Source organism: Podarcis tiliguerta, assembly GCF_965153285.1.
Source record: "Podarcis tiliguerta genome assembly, chromosome: 1".
NCBI lineage: Eukaryota > Metazoa > Chordata > Lepidosauria > Squamata > Lacertidae > Podarcis > Podarcis tiliguerta.
The window spans coordinates 84656117-84672911 of NC_139534.1; the positions used below are offsets into that span (position 1 = coordinate 84656117).

At 44.3% G+C, this 16795-nt stretch overlaps 1 protein-coding gene across 5 annotated transcripts in view; it reads right to left on the minus strand.

Moving 5' to 3' along the window:
- Positions 1 to 4980: 4980 nt before the first annotated feature.
- CHST1 (carbohydrate sulfotransferase 1) overlaps positions 4981 to 16795 on the minus strand; it is a 55176-nt gene continuing 43361 nt past the window's right edge. For 3 of the 5 annotated variants that reach the window (XM_083436835.1, XM_083436832.1, XM_083436834.1), the window contains one exon: positions 4981 to 6966. In XM_083436835.1, the coding sequence (XP_083292961.1) occupies positions 5657 to 6922 (1266 nt within the window). In that variant the 5' untranslated portion in view covers positions 6923 to 6966 and the 3' untranslated portion in view covers positions 4981 to 5656. Of the gene's footprint in view, positions 6967 to 7562; positions 8162 to 8786; positions 9745 to 16795 lie in introns of those variants that run through there. The other 2 variants (XM_083436836.1, XM_083436833.1) reach the window with 2 other exon arrangements.

Genomic DNA, 16795 nt, shown 5'->3' on the forward strand with positions numbered 1-16795 from the left:
AATCAGAGTTGTGCCCTTGGAAGAGGGCGTGGCCTCGGGAAGAGCCCCAAGGACCAGACAGAGAGGCCTCGAGGTCTGTATTCAGTCTTTTAGATCCTCCCCCTCATCAATATGGATGATTTGTACAAGTCCTGGTATGAAACCTATCCGCAGTGCTACATGAGGGTCTGTTTGTCTTTGCACCATGAATGTTTTATGTGGAATGGGCACAGCTGAGCATTGTCTGCAGCTGCCACATGGGCTTATAGGAAGTTGTACAAACAACACCCAGCTGCACCAATCAAACACATTCAGGCAATTAACAAACACTGTGCTGAAGTGCCTGAAAGGATACGGGGGGGGGGGGGTAGGCAACTTCCTTCCTCTTCATTCTCCTGAGAGGTTTCCAGCTCCATCTCTCTCTTGACAGCAGAGATGATTTATAATGCTCCACTCATTTCTCTACAAGCCCAGAGGAGAGGCCACCAAACTCATTTTTCCAGTGACCTTTCACAGCCATCCCCACTTAAAATGGGTTTTCATCTTTCAGGCTAGGGGGGCACCTTGTGAAACCACCCCAGCGGGATGGGTATGCAATGCGGCAATTGATGTCCCTGCCCTTTCAAAGGCCACTGAAGAAAAATTAATGGAACTGCATAGTCTCCCTTCCCTACGTTTGGCAGCCGATACCAGCGCCTAATGACTTTCTTCCCACAGATACATGGCGCACTGACTCAGTATTGGAATTCTGTTGGGAGATTTATCACAACTCCAAGCGGAAATAACTCCTCAAGATAGAGGCTGAGAGCCTATGGAAGTCTACTGTGCTTTTACGAGCAGTTTGGAAACTGCCCGCCTGCTCCGTCCAACCCATGAGACTTTCATTAGCTCTAGTTGCATTCAACTCTCAGGTGTCTTCTTGGACTGCAGCTCAAAGCCAATCTCTTAACATTCCTTTCAACATGCAGATTAATGATTCTGTAGTTAGTTTTCCTCCTGCCAGCTGCACAGTGGAGCACCATTAGCCATGTGGTTGGATACCATGGAGTGGGGTCCCCCCAACCCTACTCCAGTAGCTGCCGTTGGCATGAGTTGTGGGTGGATACTACAAGGTGAGGTTTAAAACCTCCAAGGCAAGTTGACCTGGCAGAAAATTGAAGTTTTTTTTTTAAAAAAAAAAGTTTGTTTTTTAAAGGGGGGCAGAGGCAAACATCTGAGTTAATCTACAGTCCATGTTGTTTGGTTTTAGGCATAGCTAATTTGTCATTTTCTTTTCAACTGGCATCAGAGATTGCTGACCACCAAATAACTCTTGTTCATAAAAAGTTGTTTTAGATAGTTTTTGTGTAATTTCTGCATCAATTTTAAAATAAAGCAAATATGACTACAAAGAAGGGTGTCAGGCAAGCAAATAGCCACTAGTACTGTTGGGGAAGAAATGCTGTAAACATAAGGCTCCATCAACATAAGGCTTGTTGGTGTTGGGCAGGTACCGTATTTTTTGCTCTATAAGACTCACTTTTTTCCTCCTAAAAAGTAAGGGGAAATGTGTGTGCGTCTTATGGAGCGAATGCAGGCTGCGCAGCTATCCCAGAAGCCAGAACAGCAAGAGGGATTGCTGCTTTCACTGTGCAGTGATCCCTCTTGCTGTTCTGGCTTCTGAGATCCAGAATATTTTTTTTTCTTGTTTTCCTCCTCCAAAAACTAGGTGCGTCTTGTGGTCTGGTGCGTCTTATAGAGCGAAAAATACGGTAATTGGTATGGAGCTTCTTACATGAGTGCATGTGCTTCTCACCTCCTTATCTCTTCCACTTTGGGAACAGGAAATGGCTCTGCAGTTAACACAAATGTAGTAGTAAAGACTGACATTTATTTGTGCCAAGGCCTTTTCAGTTTACAAAATGAGGGCTGTCACTCCAAAAAATAAATTGTAGTGAATTAGTTATATACATTTTAATTGATTCATTAATCAATTAAATCTGCATATGAATAAACCCTCCAAAGAAAAGGCATTCTTCTTTGTTTTTAGATGACGCACTCGTGTGTGATAAAGGAGAAATACTTCTTCTGCAGAGACATCTACTACCCAGGGATCTGAAAGTACTTACATACAAAAATAATCAACATTAACAAAACAAAAAAACAAAAAATCTGCTGCCCAGTTAATCAGGCACTCCTTTTTAATTAATCAAAAGATGTCTAATCTTTGTGAAGCTTTATACAAAAGATGCATTCATGTTTGCTTGCATGGTAGGTAACACGGTGGTCTTGGTGTGTAATGTCCCAAACTAAAATCTTGGTCACAGCGTCAGAAATGAGGAGACACAGAAACATTCCAAGAACGTAGTTTCATCGTCATGGAGAAATATTACGCCTCAGTCTCAGGACTCTAAGACAGCTACCTTTGGAATGCAGATCAGAAGACCATAAAATGCAGAAGGTTATAAGGAACACATTTTCTTTTTGACAGAAAACCAATGGTCCTGGTCCTCTGGGATTAATAATAAAAATAAATAGTTAAAACCTTAAACATTTGCATGCTTCCAATTCCTACCTAGAAACCACCACCCCTCCCCCAAATCTTCTGGCCCATTGAATATTGTAATTCCACTTACTGCCCCCATCAGTCCCATTATTTATCACACACAATGTAGCATGTACAACCCTTACCCTTAACCCCAGTTAACCACTCTTCAGGTGCCCACTGCCAACAATCCAACAGCCACAGGCTTCTGCGGCTTCGATTTCCAAACATTTTGGAAGTCAAATGGACTTCCGGAACAGATTCCGTTTGACTTCCAAGGTACGACTATATCCATAAGACGGGGAAATAGCTCAATTTAGTCAGAAACAAGCTCAGAATATACCCAGATTTTAAGCTTTCCTTTCAGCTGCTAGAATCCCATGGGGTTAACTTGGCCACTTTTATTTTGAAAGAAAACTGCGGGGCCAATTGGGAGGTATATGAGCAGGAAGGAGCCGATCTCTGTTGCTTTCTTTAAAGTTTTGCAGATAGTTGGATGTGCTGGTGCCCAAAAATCTTTGGGAAAAAAGTTTTGAAGAGAACAGCAACTCCAACTAACCTGGTGTGCCAACAGAAGCCAGAACAAGGGCTCTTGCTAACACAACAGGGCTTTGCTGCTCCTCCTTACATCCCGTCCCCTGTGTCTTCCAAAAACAAGATCTGGAGAACCCTCAGAATAGCAAGTTGAGGGAGGAAAGTGGGAATCATTCTGTCTGGCAATAAGAAATAAATGCTTGTGCTGCCGGAATGATCAGATGGGTGCAATGTTGAATTCCTTCCTGCAGATTGCCTGGTTAGTTAGAGGATGAGATGGAGGGGAAGGGAAGGAGACCCTTGTTCTTTTCTTTCTAGTAAGAAAGGGGGGGAAACGTGAGCCTTTTGCCTCCCCCTCCCCACTTACTAGTGGGAGGGAACAAATGGGTCCTTTTTCTTTTCTTTTAATAAAGTGAAGAAGAAAGGGACTTGTTCACTTTCTCCCTCTCTCAGGTGGCAGGAAGGGAGAGGCCAGGGAAGAGAGCACATCGTGGTGAGGCAGGGAGAGAGGGTGAGCGTGGGAGACCCCCTGGAAAGCATCTTGCTCAGGTCCCCCCCCCACACACACACCTTCCAGCCTGACACTGCCTCTGATGCCATGGTTCCCTCTTCCTTCTGCCCCACCCCCGCCCCACACAGTCTACTTGTGTAACTGACCTTTAAAAGAAGAACATAGTGCGATTCTGTATCTTTTATTTCCCAGGGATTCCCACAAAGAATCCTGGAGGTTTTATTTTGGTAAGAGCGGTAAGAAATCTCTAGACAGTCCTAGCCCTGCCCACAGATGCCTGGAGTTCGCTGTGGGAAAGGATGTGACTGTGAAGTCAATTAACATCCACAGCATAGATCAACCCACACAGTTTTAAATTATTTCAAAACTGTTTAATGCCATAGCTTCCTGCAAAGACTACTAGCGATGATATTGGGAGGGAGCTGGAAATACTTTATTAACCCTCATTGCACACCAGCTCACAGGGTTCCTTTGCTGAGATCTAGAACTGTTAGGCAGGCTAGACTAGACCTTCAAGTTCTAGAATTGCTGCATGCTCTAATGCAGATGTGAACCTACCAGAGCAACAGGGCAAATAGGGGGGAAATAATCGTATGAGGCTGCCTTATGCTGCATTGCTCCCTCTGTTCCTGCACTGCCGTACCTGGCTGTAAGCAGCTCTCTCAGATTTCAAGCAGAGGTCTTTGCCAGTCCTGTGACCTCAAATCATTTTAACTGGATATGGCGGGGATTGAACCTGGGACATTATGCATGCAGACATGCGCTCTTCTCCTTGGAATCACAAGTTCTTCCCTAATGTGCTTGGTGGTTCTAGATGAAACAAAAAACCGCCAGCTTAGTTGGGGAGGTGGAGGGAGTTCTTGAGCAGGCTTAGAATACTCTTATAATTCTACGCCAGCGTGGTGTAGTGGTTAAGAGCAGCAGTCTCGTAATCTGGTGAACCGGGTTCGCGTCTCCGCTCCTCCACATGCAGCTGCTTGGTGACCTTGGGCTAGTCACACTTCTGTGAAGTCTCTCAGCCCCACTCACCTCACAGAGTGTTTGCTGTGGGGGAGGAAGGGAAAGGAGAGTGTTAGCCGCTTTGAGACTCCTTCGGGTAGTGATAAAGCGGGATATCAAATCCAAACTCTTCTTGTTGTTGTTGTTATATCAAGGTAACTAGTTCCAATTTACTACACATTAAAAAGGCAGGAGGTTAAAATGCAGACGGATCATGGAACTGCCATTATTTCTCCACCTCATGACTTAACAATCAGATAATCAGCCTGTCTGCCTATGATGTACTCTGCTATCCATCTTTGGATCTTTAAAGGTCTAATAGTCGCACACATCCTTCCCTTTCCACCCCCATCATTACACTTGTCTTGAGGAGAGTTAAATGGTCTGACAATTCATTGAGCCTGGCCTGGTGAATTTGTCCCTCCAGGAACAATTGATTTTATTGTATTCTTTATTTGCAGAAAACACAGAGATAAAGCATTAAGGTATTGTTGTTGATGTTCAGCAAACCACTTCCTTTCTTTCTTTTTTTGGCACAAATAAATGTCATAGGTGTTACTCAACAAACCATGGATCAGCGACCAGCCTGATAACATGACTCAGACATATCAAAACAAGATTTAAAACAAGGAGACTTTTCCACATTCAGCTAACAGTAAAACCTGCTCATAATCAGGAGGAGTTAGGTGGGAGTTGACAACACTATTCATAAATTAGACATATATATATATTTATATATATATAGTTATAGTTATCTCTTACATTGTAAAAGTAAACAGTGCAAAAGTATAATTCCTCAGGTGCCCTTCGGTGTGGAAAGCCTGAGGGTTACTTTTTTTCCCTTTTATACATTGTTACGTGTGTGTGATTTGTAAACATTGCTACCCATCCGCAGTTTGTGTTTTTAGCTCTTGTTCTTAAGAGACCCAATACTCATAATCCATACTATGGTCTGAGAGCGGGGGCACCTTCTTCATGTTAACTCTTTTGGAGACTTCCATTCAAAGAATTAGTGCAAATTTCAGAGAGTAGGAGGGGAAGAAGGAAAATAAGGCAATAGTTAGAAATGGCTCGTATCAGCATTAAAACACGAGTCCCTAATGTCTGCATTACCAGAAGGGCAGGAAGTCCCTCTCCTCCACCAGGCTGATGGAGAGGTTCTTCAATTCCTCCTCGGAGGACACCAGTTTGTAGCCCAGCTGTACCAGCACTTGCTGGCACGCGTTCTGCGTGAACGCCACAATTTCGAACGAGAGGCGGAACCGCCACTTCTCTGCAGTCGCCGCTGAGTTCCGGACAGTCCCGTACTTGTGTTTCGCCGCGGACCGATCTCCCCTTGTGTTGTTCTGTATCCATCGTTCCACGTTGCTGTCCATGGGAATGCCAAGGAATTCATACATCTCCTCGGTCTTTTTTAAGGGATTCCTGGCCAGGTCTTCATACCTCACCAGCATGTATTTTCCCTTGAGCCAAGGCGGCCGGTTCAGCCCGGTGGAAACAGAGTTCAAAAAGTCCTCACAGACGGTGGTGAGCTGGGTCACGTCCAAGTTGTAGGGCTTCCTGCCTGTGCCATCCCAGATCCGCCAAAGTCTGTAAGTGTCTCGGAATGTCTCGCTCCTGGAAGCCAGGATGCCCCTGGGGTCCCTCACCAATTGTATGATTTTCAAATTGAGCCTGGGGTCCTCCACCAAGGCTCGGAGGTCATTGACCTCTGGCACCCGCACTGTTTTGATAGCAACATGCCCATGATCCTTACATGATTCGGTGGCCAGGGTCAGGTTCAAAGTGCCACACTTCTTCACACAGTCGCCTTCTTCCAGAGGTATGTCGGCGGATGCCGCCAGTGTCTCACAAACTGGTGGGGAGCACAGAGCTTTGCTAGCCCCCCTCCGGAAGAGCCTGTCCGTCGTGTGGTTCACGGGCTGGGGCTTGATGTAATTTTCCAGGAAGTAAAGGTCACAGTCGTAGAGGCTTCTCAGCAAATCTCGGCCAGCCCCCAGCATGATCCGCCGGTCCGTGGAGCCCTTCGTCTGTGTCAGCTTCGGGATCAAGGTGTACTGGACGTGGTAAAGGGGCTCAAACAAATAGAAGACATCAAAGTGCTGGTTGAAGAGCTGCCCGACGAAAGAGGATCCGCTTCTGGTGGTGGCCAAGATCAGAACATGTGTCTTCTTGGAGGTGTTGTAAGCGACGGTGGGGTTTTCATCACACAGCCGGTCGGCCGATTCAATCTCCTGGTTCAGGCTACAGTTCATTGGGTTGGGAGGCACAGGGCAGCTGTGGAAGGACTTGGTCGTGAAGGTGCGGATGGCTGTGTACTGGATAGCAATGGAGGCCAAAGCAAGTAGGAGGACAGCCTTCCAGGAACATTGCATGGCTGGTCACCTTCATGGAGATTCTTCACAGGTCGCTTTAGTATCTGCAACACAAGAGAGTCAGGAGGGTTGAATACGAGACCCCCACAGATAAATTCATGTGCCTGTGAAATCTGAATTTGTGGGTGGACAACATGGTACTCTGCAACCTCTTAAGAATAAATTAAGCAAGGATGTCAAAACCTGCAAATTATGAACTTGATTTATTTCTAGTCAGTTCTAACAGCCAAGTCTGGGGCTTTGTGGAATTGCATTTGTTTAGCTTTGCTTTTACCTATGCTTAGGATAGGTGAGGAAAGGGGGGGGAGTACTTCATGATGAGCAAAGTAAGTGCCGCATTGCCAGAAGCCAGTTAGACCTAAAAGACCCAAGTTCAAATCACCAGGTTACCCATAAAGTAAATCACTAATAAAGTAAACCGGGAGACCCCAGGGTCAGTTCAGCATCTCTTAGATTGACCTACCTCAGACAGCTAAGGATAAAATGTCCCAGCCTCATCACCCCAGTATCAACAATTCTGAGCTTCTTTGAAGGTTAAACAGAAACACAACACACACACACACATGCATAGAGAAAAAGAAAGTGCATAGGACTATGGAGAGAGGGAGAGGGAAATCATGCAGGTATACCGACATCTTACCTTGTGATCACTGAAAAATCCATTCTGTTCTCATTTGCTTCCAGAGTTTTTAACTAATTCCATACACAACTTTCCAGGGTTAATTCCCACTTTATAATTCAAGGGTTTGAAACAATGTAGGCTTCTTCATTTTTCATAGTGACTGGAGCTTGGCTGCCCTTCCTCAATATGGCAATTTGAAATGTAAGATGTGCACGCACAAGCCCAGCAGGTATTTCAAAAGGTGTCTATGCTATAGAACCGAAACAAGGAGAGGGGAGGCTATGGAGTAAATGAGGTTGCTGAGTGCAAGTGGAGCCACAGGGGCCGATTCAACAGGAGCCCTAGGGGCACATGAGGTCATGAAACTGAACACACGGAAGCATTTCCCAGCGAATCATACACAAAACTGGGAATGCGCAGAATCCTTCTGGTGCTTGTGAAAGGAAGCTTTGAATCTGTCGTAAATTTCCACTCCCTGTTAACAAGTAGGATCCTTCAGCAACAGGGGTGAGGATGCCAGCAGTGGGAGGAGCAACAGTTGTGACACATGTCTTTGTACAATTGACTACATACCAGCCACACAAAAGCCAGAGGTTTCCAAATACACACACACAGAGAGAGAGAGAGAGAGAGAGAGAGAGAGAGAGAGAGAGAGAGAGATCCATCTAAGCAAGAGGCAACATCACAGTTCAAGGACACATTCCAGCCAGCTAAAAGCACATGAGAAGGAGAGGGGGGTGATGTAGCCTCGGGTGGGTCAAATTCAGCTTGTGGGATGGAGGTTCTCCACCACTACACTAGCAATGTCTCCAAGGGGAAGAGCTTCTTCTCAACTCCTAATCCAAGGGCAAAGCATGGAGGGAAGCCACATGGTTCTCACATGTGAAACAAATGGAAAATGACATAAAGGGGGAATATTTGGTGTATAAATGCATCAAGAGGTACAGAAACATTGAACAAAGACAAACAGGAACATATCCCACTATCAGTCTAACACTGATAATTTTGGACATCCAAAGGCAATATTCTAGAAGCCACTGCTTCATGATCCTGCTAGCACTTGTCAGGTTGTATGTCTGCCTGCCTGCCTGTTTTACCACAGAACCCCCAGGAATAGCAATTTAGACTAGGTTCAGCTTTTCCTTTCTCTGACATTTCTGGGGTGGAGAAGTCTTTAGCTCTGGGATGTATGCAAGCAGTTTATCTTAAGAGATTATACCCTCTCATTTGCTAGAAACAAACCTTTGGACGACGTGTCAACCAAAGGCTGCATCAGAAGAGGCAGGTGTGCAGATGATATGATACATAATGAATGTGCACACAGATTTCCCAGTCACAGCCACACATACATGGACTCAGTCCAACAGCAAGCTGTAACCTCTCAAGGAATTAGTGGTATGTTGTGTGGAATTATCCAAGGCCTGATTACCAAAACAAATGCAATTTCTTAGCCATCTAACCAACACAGAAAGAGAAACAATGAAGCCCATAGAAGCTTATTTATGAAATATGAGAAATATTCTAGCCCTATTGAGATGTTATCAGAACTAAAATTAAGTTAAACAACTTTTGTAGCACTTCTAGAACATGAAAGTCTGGAGGGACATCTAACCAAGTTTGTTCTGATCCTGTTCAGCTGAATTATTTTATTTATTATTAATTATATTATTATTTTACATACCATTTAGCCATCTGGGATAATAAGCCATTATTGATGCTGCCATTATCACTCCAGGATGGGGGAAAAACCCTCTGCAATCAATAATTTCTCACACTCAAGTGATTTGAGTCACTTCAAGATCAAATGAATTGAATGATGCCATTCTTTGGGACCCTATTAATAGACCTCTGAGTGCCTCTGGGATATCTTGCCTTGCAGTCTATCAATTTTCAGAATACTAACATGATCTCTAAGGACCCTAATTCTTGGGAAAGCAGCAACCCTGCCTTTTGGGTAATGGAGCAACTTCCTCCCCGGAGGCCGTTTTCTGAACCTGTCGGAGGTTACTTTGCTGAAAGGCACGAGCAGTTGCTGAGGTGAGGAACTGACAGAGAGATGGTCTCCTGACATGGTGTTGCTGCCGCTTAACAGGATGGAATTGAGCGGTAAGCTTGGGTGCACCAATGGAGTTCATCTGGCACTCAACCCGCACTCACATTGATGCACCTGCACTGACCCAGGTTCATGGCTCCCCTGCACCCCCCCCCCCCGAAAATTGCAGTGATGCTGCAGTTGGGAGGTCCGTTTTGGGAGCTCAGCTCTGTGGCACTGCCTTGCTTGTTGCTTCTGGTGCAAGGCGCTAAAAAAGTGATCATTTTGGACAGACACAAATAAGAGGAAGCTCTTCCCAGAACTGAATACTGTTCTACCCTGTTCTACCCTGGAGGAACTGTTCTATCCGGGAGGAACTGTTCTACCCTGGAGCCACCATTTACATATATATATATGCTAGCATTATAGAAACACTCTTATCCATATAAGCCTTGTATGTCTTAATAATTCAGGCCCCTACACATCCCATCTTGCTACCTTCCTCTTCATTTCCTCTACAGTGCGGAGTAATTTATCAGCAATAACAGACTCTTCCTCATAGTTACAGGGAGCTATGGAGAAGGGGGAGTCACTCAGCTACAGCCAGCAGCTCCTGCCGCTCCCCTGTGGCTCTGCAAACCATGCTTTCTTTCATAAACTATGATTTCAGCTTCTTATGACGGACTCCGTCCAGACTGCTGCTTTCCTGAGGCATGCAGAATATTGTTTTTTCCTCTTTGCTGGTAGAGCAGGTAAACTGAAGCTAGCTGGAATGCAACTGAACCTATTCCTCCCTCTCATGATTATCTGTGAACTCAGCTAATGCACCAGCAGGAGGTCTCTCTTTTTTGTGTGGCCAGACATGCAGGCAAAAGGAAGGGGCAGCTAAACATTTATGCTGTTTTTCGTTTCATCACCTGCAGGGCAAGACTGAAGCCACAGTGCTTCAAAGGTATGCTTCACCCACCTCACTTCTATATTCCAAGCCATTCCATTTATTATCATGACTCATTTCAAGTCCACCCTCTAGAGAAGAGGGTCAGTGCTTCACTGCATGGCCTGGCATGGTCAAGGGGCCACCCCATTCAAAGTGCCCCATCTCATCTCTTTAGAACTAATCTGTTTTAAGTTACAATTTGCTGCAGGGCATTTTTTTTTTAAAAAAGAATTTGTACTCTGAGCCTAGGGCTTGCCAATCAGGAAAAATTGGCGGTTCAAATCCCTGCGACGGGGTGAGCTCCCGTTGCTCAGTCCCTGCTCCTGCCAACCTAGCAGTTCGAAAACACGTCAAAGTGCAAGTAGATAAATAGGTACCGCTCTGGTGGGAAGGTAAACGGTGTTTCCGTGCGCTGCTCTGGTTTGCCAGAAGTGGCTTAGTCATGCTGGCCACATGACCTGGAAGCTGTACGCCGGCTCCCTTGGCCAATAAAGCGAGATGAGCGCCACAACCCCCGAGTCATCCGTGACTGGACTTAATGGTCAGGGGTCCCTTACCTTTTAAAGACATCCAAATGCAAAATCCACATACCTTGGGCTGGTTGTGAATGGCACCACTGTTTTCTCTCTGCTAAATACCTGGAAGCTGCAGCTGAGAAAAGAGCTGTCTTTACTTCTATGTATTTTACCAAAAAAAGTAACAATTCATGCAAACTACCTGTACCTTCTACTTGGGTATATGTGCTTAAGTACAAAAAAAGAGCATAACAAGATGCAGTTGAAAATGGGGTGGGGAATCTGTTCTCTGATTTCTGCAGACATAGAGTCAGACCCTGTATCCTACTAGTATCAATGACGTGGTCATGAAGGAGGTGAAGAGGAATGATGTTCCAATACTACTCATATTGGAATACTGTAAGTGAAGCTATTTCTTTGAGGATCAACCTCTAATATGAAGAAAAATAAATCTTATGGAAGGTAGAATAGCATTGCCTGGCTTTTATCTCTTTCAGAGTTGTGAATTACACTTGTCCAAAGTAAGGCTGCCCTAGGATCAGTCTTCATTACCTCAGTGAGTCCAATGTAGTAAAACTTTTCTATAATGTAGATCGTCATTTGTGTTTTAGGACTTGAGCAGAAATATCATTTTAAGTTTACAACTGCAGAGGTACTCAAGATGTTTAATTAAATGGTTCTGTCCTGAATATATTATTTTTCTGATTTGATTCTTCTCATCCTAGCTCAAGAGCTCAAGGTTACAATGGTTTTTACTTTAACCTCCCAACTACCTTGTGGCCTGTATTAAAACAAGAATGTATCACTTGAGATGCACCACCCAGCACACCTGTCTGGGCATACAAGAACAAGAAGGTTGTCAGACATATGACAGGCCATCTTCTGTGTTTGTACTGGTGGACCACATGCTATGAAAGCCTCTTGCAAAATAGAAATGCCCCCTCCCCAATATCTGTGAGAGGAGAAGGAATGGAAATGGGGGAAATCTGTGTGCAAGGGGAAATTGTGAAAAAGAAGGGGGGAAATGGGGTGCAAAGGGGGTTGCAAAAAAGAAGGGAGATGTGGGAATGATGATGATGAAGGTGAAGATAAAAGCAAGGCCTGAAGAATGGGAGGGTATGGTGGCTTCACAGAAGGGCTGAAGGTGAAAAGGGTACTTAGTAGTTGCAATGCTTGGGAGGAAGAAGATGCAGAAGGTTACCATGGGGGTGGCTTGTGTGTAAGTGGGGTTGCACAAATGGAGGGGAAGACATGGACATGGGGGTAAAGATGAAAACAGGGATGCAATGACGGACTGTACAACAGAAGAGAGAAGTGGCTTCAGAAATGGGGTTGGGAAGGTGAACAACAATCTGAGTAGTTGCATGGGGTGGGAAGGGGAAATTCTAGAAGGTTAATCTGGGGAGAATGGCAGGTGAGCAAAGCAAGCCAAAGTGCAGCCCCTAGGTTTGTTTGTTTTTAAATGTATGGATGCAATAAACACATTTTCAAACAGAAGTGTTCTGCACCTACACCTGCCAGGAAGATCGGCTGCATAACTCCATCAACTGTGATTGGAGGTAAACAGGTTTGCCACTGCATAATGCACAAAGCAGCCCTAAGAGAAAACACTGAGCAACTGGTGATGTGAGGGGCATCTGTGCCCCACTTCCCAAGCAAATGATGCCGCAGTAAGAAATGTCTGTTTACATAGCAGCAGCTAAAGCTCACAGGACTGGACTGTGGAACACGAAATGCTGACAGCAAATCCCAGATTAATTTACCCAAATATTTTTAAACTGCCCTGCTGCAAGCAGGTCCCTGAGAATGTTGTCCTTGGCCAATTGTTTTCCACTTTTGCTCTTGCTCTTTGTGCAGAAGCCTCGCTCTACCCGCTCCCCAAAAGCTCATGCTCTGCCTTTGATCCACAGTAGCTGCTCTGAGCATTGCTTAATTTAAACACCCAAACATTTTGCTTTATTGCTGTAATTCATGCATGCACAAATTTCATGTCTCCTCAACAGGCTCCCCTTCACCCCTTGCTGCCCATTAACGCTCAACACCACCCACTCCTGATGGGAGAGCAAGAACAGCAGCTGACAGACAACACAGCAAGGGGATTTCTGGAGTTGACAACATCTCTGCACACAGTGCAAGCTTCAGGAAGCTGGATTGGCTAAGGGTGTGTTAGTATGCAGGGCCTGTTCAACCTCAAAGCTCCTGTGGCTTTAGCATATTAAAATTCCTGACGGGGCTAGAAAAGCACAAAGTTCCTGGTGATTTCTCCCCAGAGAGGAAGCTGCTGCTGGCAGACTGTGGCATTCCTGGGGAGGGGTTGTGGGGGCAAGGCAGGGAAGGGAAAAGAGGCTGTCAGTCTCATCTGTGCCAGTTATATAAGGGCAGGACAGGGCAGGGCTGCTTTTGTGAGCCTAGAGGCTAGCCTCAACCACCAGTGTTTTTATTTATCAGGATTTAATCCCAGCTCCAATAAGTCTGTTAGAGCACCAGACATTTTTCTCCTAGAGGAATGTATAAATAAGATGTTGCAAGACAAGAAGCAGATGTTGCTGCTACAAAGCAAGATGGCAAGTTTAACCCAGAACAACCTAACCTTGGCTGGCCAACTACTGGGCAAATCTGGGCACCAAGGGCTAAGCTTCATATCAGCAGAAGCTATACCTCAAAGCTATGTGTGCAACCAGTCGCCTTATTAACTCCCAAACCTAAAATTAAGAGTACACAGATCACACAAACAGCCTCTGCCCTGAATATCTACATTTCTGCAGAGGTTAAACTGGAACAACAGACTAAGTAAAAAGGCAATGTTTCAATTTTTTTATAATCCGGGTTCTTTATTTCAATCATATTTCATTCCCAGATCTAAGTGCCTCTTTAAAACAACCTGGTTTAAATGGGTATATGAATGCAAGGCAAGCATATTCAAGTCTGTACTTACGATTGTTTAAAAATGATCTCATTATCCTCCGACAGACCATAAAGCCTGCTTTTTAATGAGAACACACAAAACAGCAGTTAACTTTTTATGCTTAAGATCAAGCATTCTAAATATAATGCAACGGGTCATGTATTTGTTATTGTTCAATTTATGTTTAAGCTAGTTATCAAATAGCATGGATATTTACATTTCATGTCAGGTAGACACTGTTCTGCAATGCTTTGTGCACTTATCTTCAAGTAAATGTTGCTGCTTAGTGTCCTTGCATGTGGGGAAGCAGAGCCTTATTTCACAATTGCTCCCCAAAACAGATATAAATTCTGTAGTGCAAGAGGCATGCAGGCTGAATCACCATAATTTTTGGATTCTGCTCCTGGGTAGTATAAAGGCTCTATTTGGTTACAAACACTTGCTGTATTTGGATGCTATAATTATCTGTATACAAGCATGTTCAGGAAATATGAATTAGAAAGTTGGGGATTTGACAAATATGAATAGACCTCTTAATCTGAGATATGCCCAGGAGGCAGAAATGCTGGGAATAATTCTACAACTGCTCACTAAAAATCTTTCATCGCTGTTCAAAGTTATGCCACCAAATTAGCACCAACATTTCACACGTCTTTCCTTCACAAATCTTAGCCCCCTGAAAGAGTCGACTTCTAGGGCCCATTTCATTTCACCACCCACTTTTGCGCCCAACTAGATACATAATAAGCTGTTTTATACCTGGTCAGACTTGTGCATCTTAACCACTGTTGTCAAATCACTGTTGTCAAATCACAGTTGTCAAATCACAGTTGTCAGATCAGACTGGCAGCAGCTTTCCAGGGCACAGACCTCTGCTTTCACCTGCAACTCAATATCCCTTTAACTGGAGATGCCAGAGATTGAACCTGAAACCTCTTCATACAAAGCCACAGTTCTACCACTAAACTATAGCCCACTCAGATCATGCATCCATGGCAGGGACCAGAGGAGTAATGCTCTCTGGGAGGAGCACAGACAGAAGAAACGCCATTCTGCATCAGCACAACTGGATGCCTTCATCTGCCCCAACTGTAACAAAACATGTCTCTCTTGTATCTCTACAGCCACAGCATGCTCTGTAACCTTCCATCAGTTTGACTTCGCCAGCAAAGGCGCACTCCTTCATTTTCTCCCAAGACAGACAGTTGCCAACTCCTCAGTTCACTGAATTATTTATTTAAGATATTGAAACTCGCCTTTCCTGTATAGTTCAATGTGGCTTATGCCATATATTATACAACGATGAAGAAACAAACCAGCAATAAAACAGTTTAATGTAGAAGTGAAGCACAATGAAAGGCTGAATAATTAAAAGCAAAACAAGACCAGAAGCCTTATATATATTTATGACTGGCCCCAAAAGTTTTGACGCCTGGGAGGTCATGATGGGGCCCCCACCATTCCACATGCAGAAGCTGACTGGACTGGTAGTTGATTCTCTCTTCAGCACTGGCGATAGGACAGCAACCCTCCACCAACGGAGTCCAACAACCAAGATGGGTCTCCCATTTGTCCCAAACATGGTTTGGAATTGACAGGAAGTTCTCCATGTATTTCCCCAATAAGTAAGCAAGCTGATATGGGAGAAGGTGGTCCAGCAGATACCCTTGTCCCAAACCATGTAAGGCTTTGTCCATCAGAACTCTTCAGTTATCCTGCATTGCTGCCTGTCTCATACTACTTCTGTGTGGTGCTAAAGCAGGAAGAAAGTGCAACTGCTATTTATCAACGTCTTCTTTCTCTCTGTTCCCCTAGAAGTCAGCAGTCCCACATTGGGAGAAAACCCTGAAAACAATCAACATTCACTTATAGTATTCACATACTTTTCTAGCCAGACATGGATGGATGACAGCTCCTGGTTCATTCTGAGATGACAGCTCCTGATTAATTCTGAGATGCATGGTATTGTACTCTACTCAGAAACCCTCTTTTACAGCTGGATCTCAAGTCCCAGCCCCACAGCATATTTAGCCTAGCACTTCTTAGTTAAATAATATTGATCCAGGAGGTTTCTGGTGTATGCAAGAGATGGAAGGAGATAAACTAGCTTTAGTTCTCTTGCTCTTTGCCATGTTGGGGGTGTGTGTAAAATAGAACAATAAAACAATCAATATGTCACCTCTAAGTACAGTGGCTTCCAGTCAACCCCAGCTTTCCATGTGTATATTTGCTAAAGCACTGTCTCGTGCCCTCTGGTGGCTATCTTCTGACTAGCCATCATCAAAAAGGTTTGGAACTTTCCATCCTATGTTGATATAGGCATGAATCTAACAGGAAGGGGAGAGAAGGTCAGTTTGCTGTTGAAGTAGAGTCCAATATCAAATTTGTTCTTTAAATCCCTCTTACCCTCTAACCTCACTACAAAATCTCCAGCCCAATTTTATTTCATGTTTGATTTCCCACTGTCTGCAACACATTATTTGATGGACTTCATTTCTAGATCACAACACCACTTCTATTGTTTCAAACCTAGTTATGAACTTACTGGTGAGAGAACAAACATTTGTTCAAATAAAAACAGAAATTCCACAATACGAGTTATATTAAATGGTGCTAACAGCGAAAAGCAAACCATGGATGATAAAGATTCACCTGATTCCATGTTAGAAGAGGGACTGTGGCAATACAAGGACCTTCTCTCTCAGAAACCTGCATTTATTTTTCACTGACATTGAAGCACTGGAGGATTCTCATAAACTTTATAATAGTATTCTTGACAGCTATGGGAGGTTTCCATCCTACATCAATGAAAATCGTGTTATACCTTCAAAGGAAATTAATGCATTGTCATGTTTGCAATTA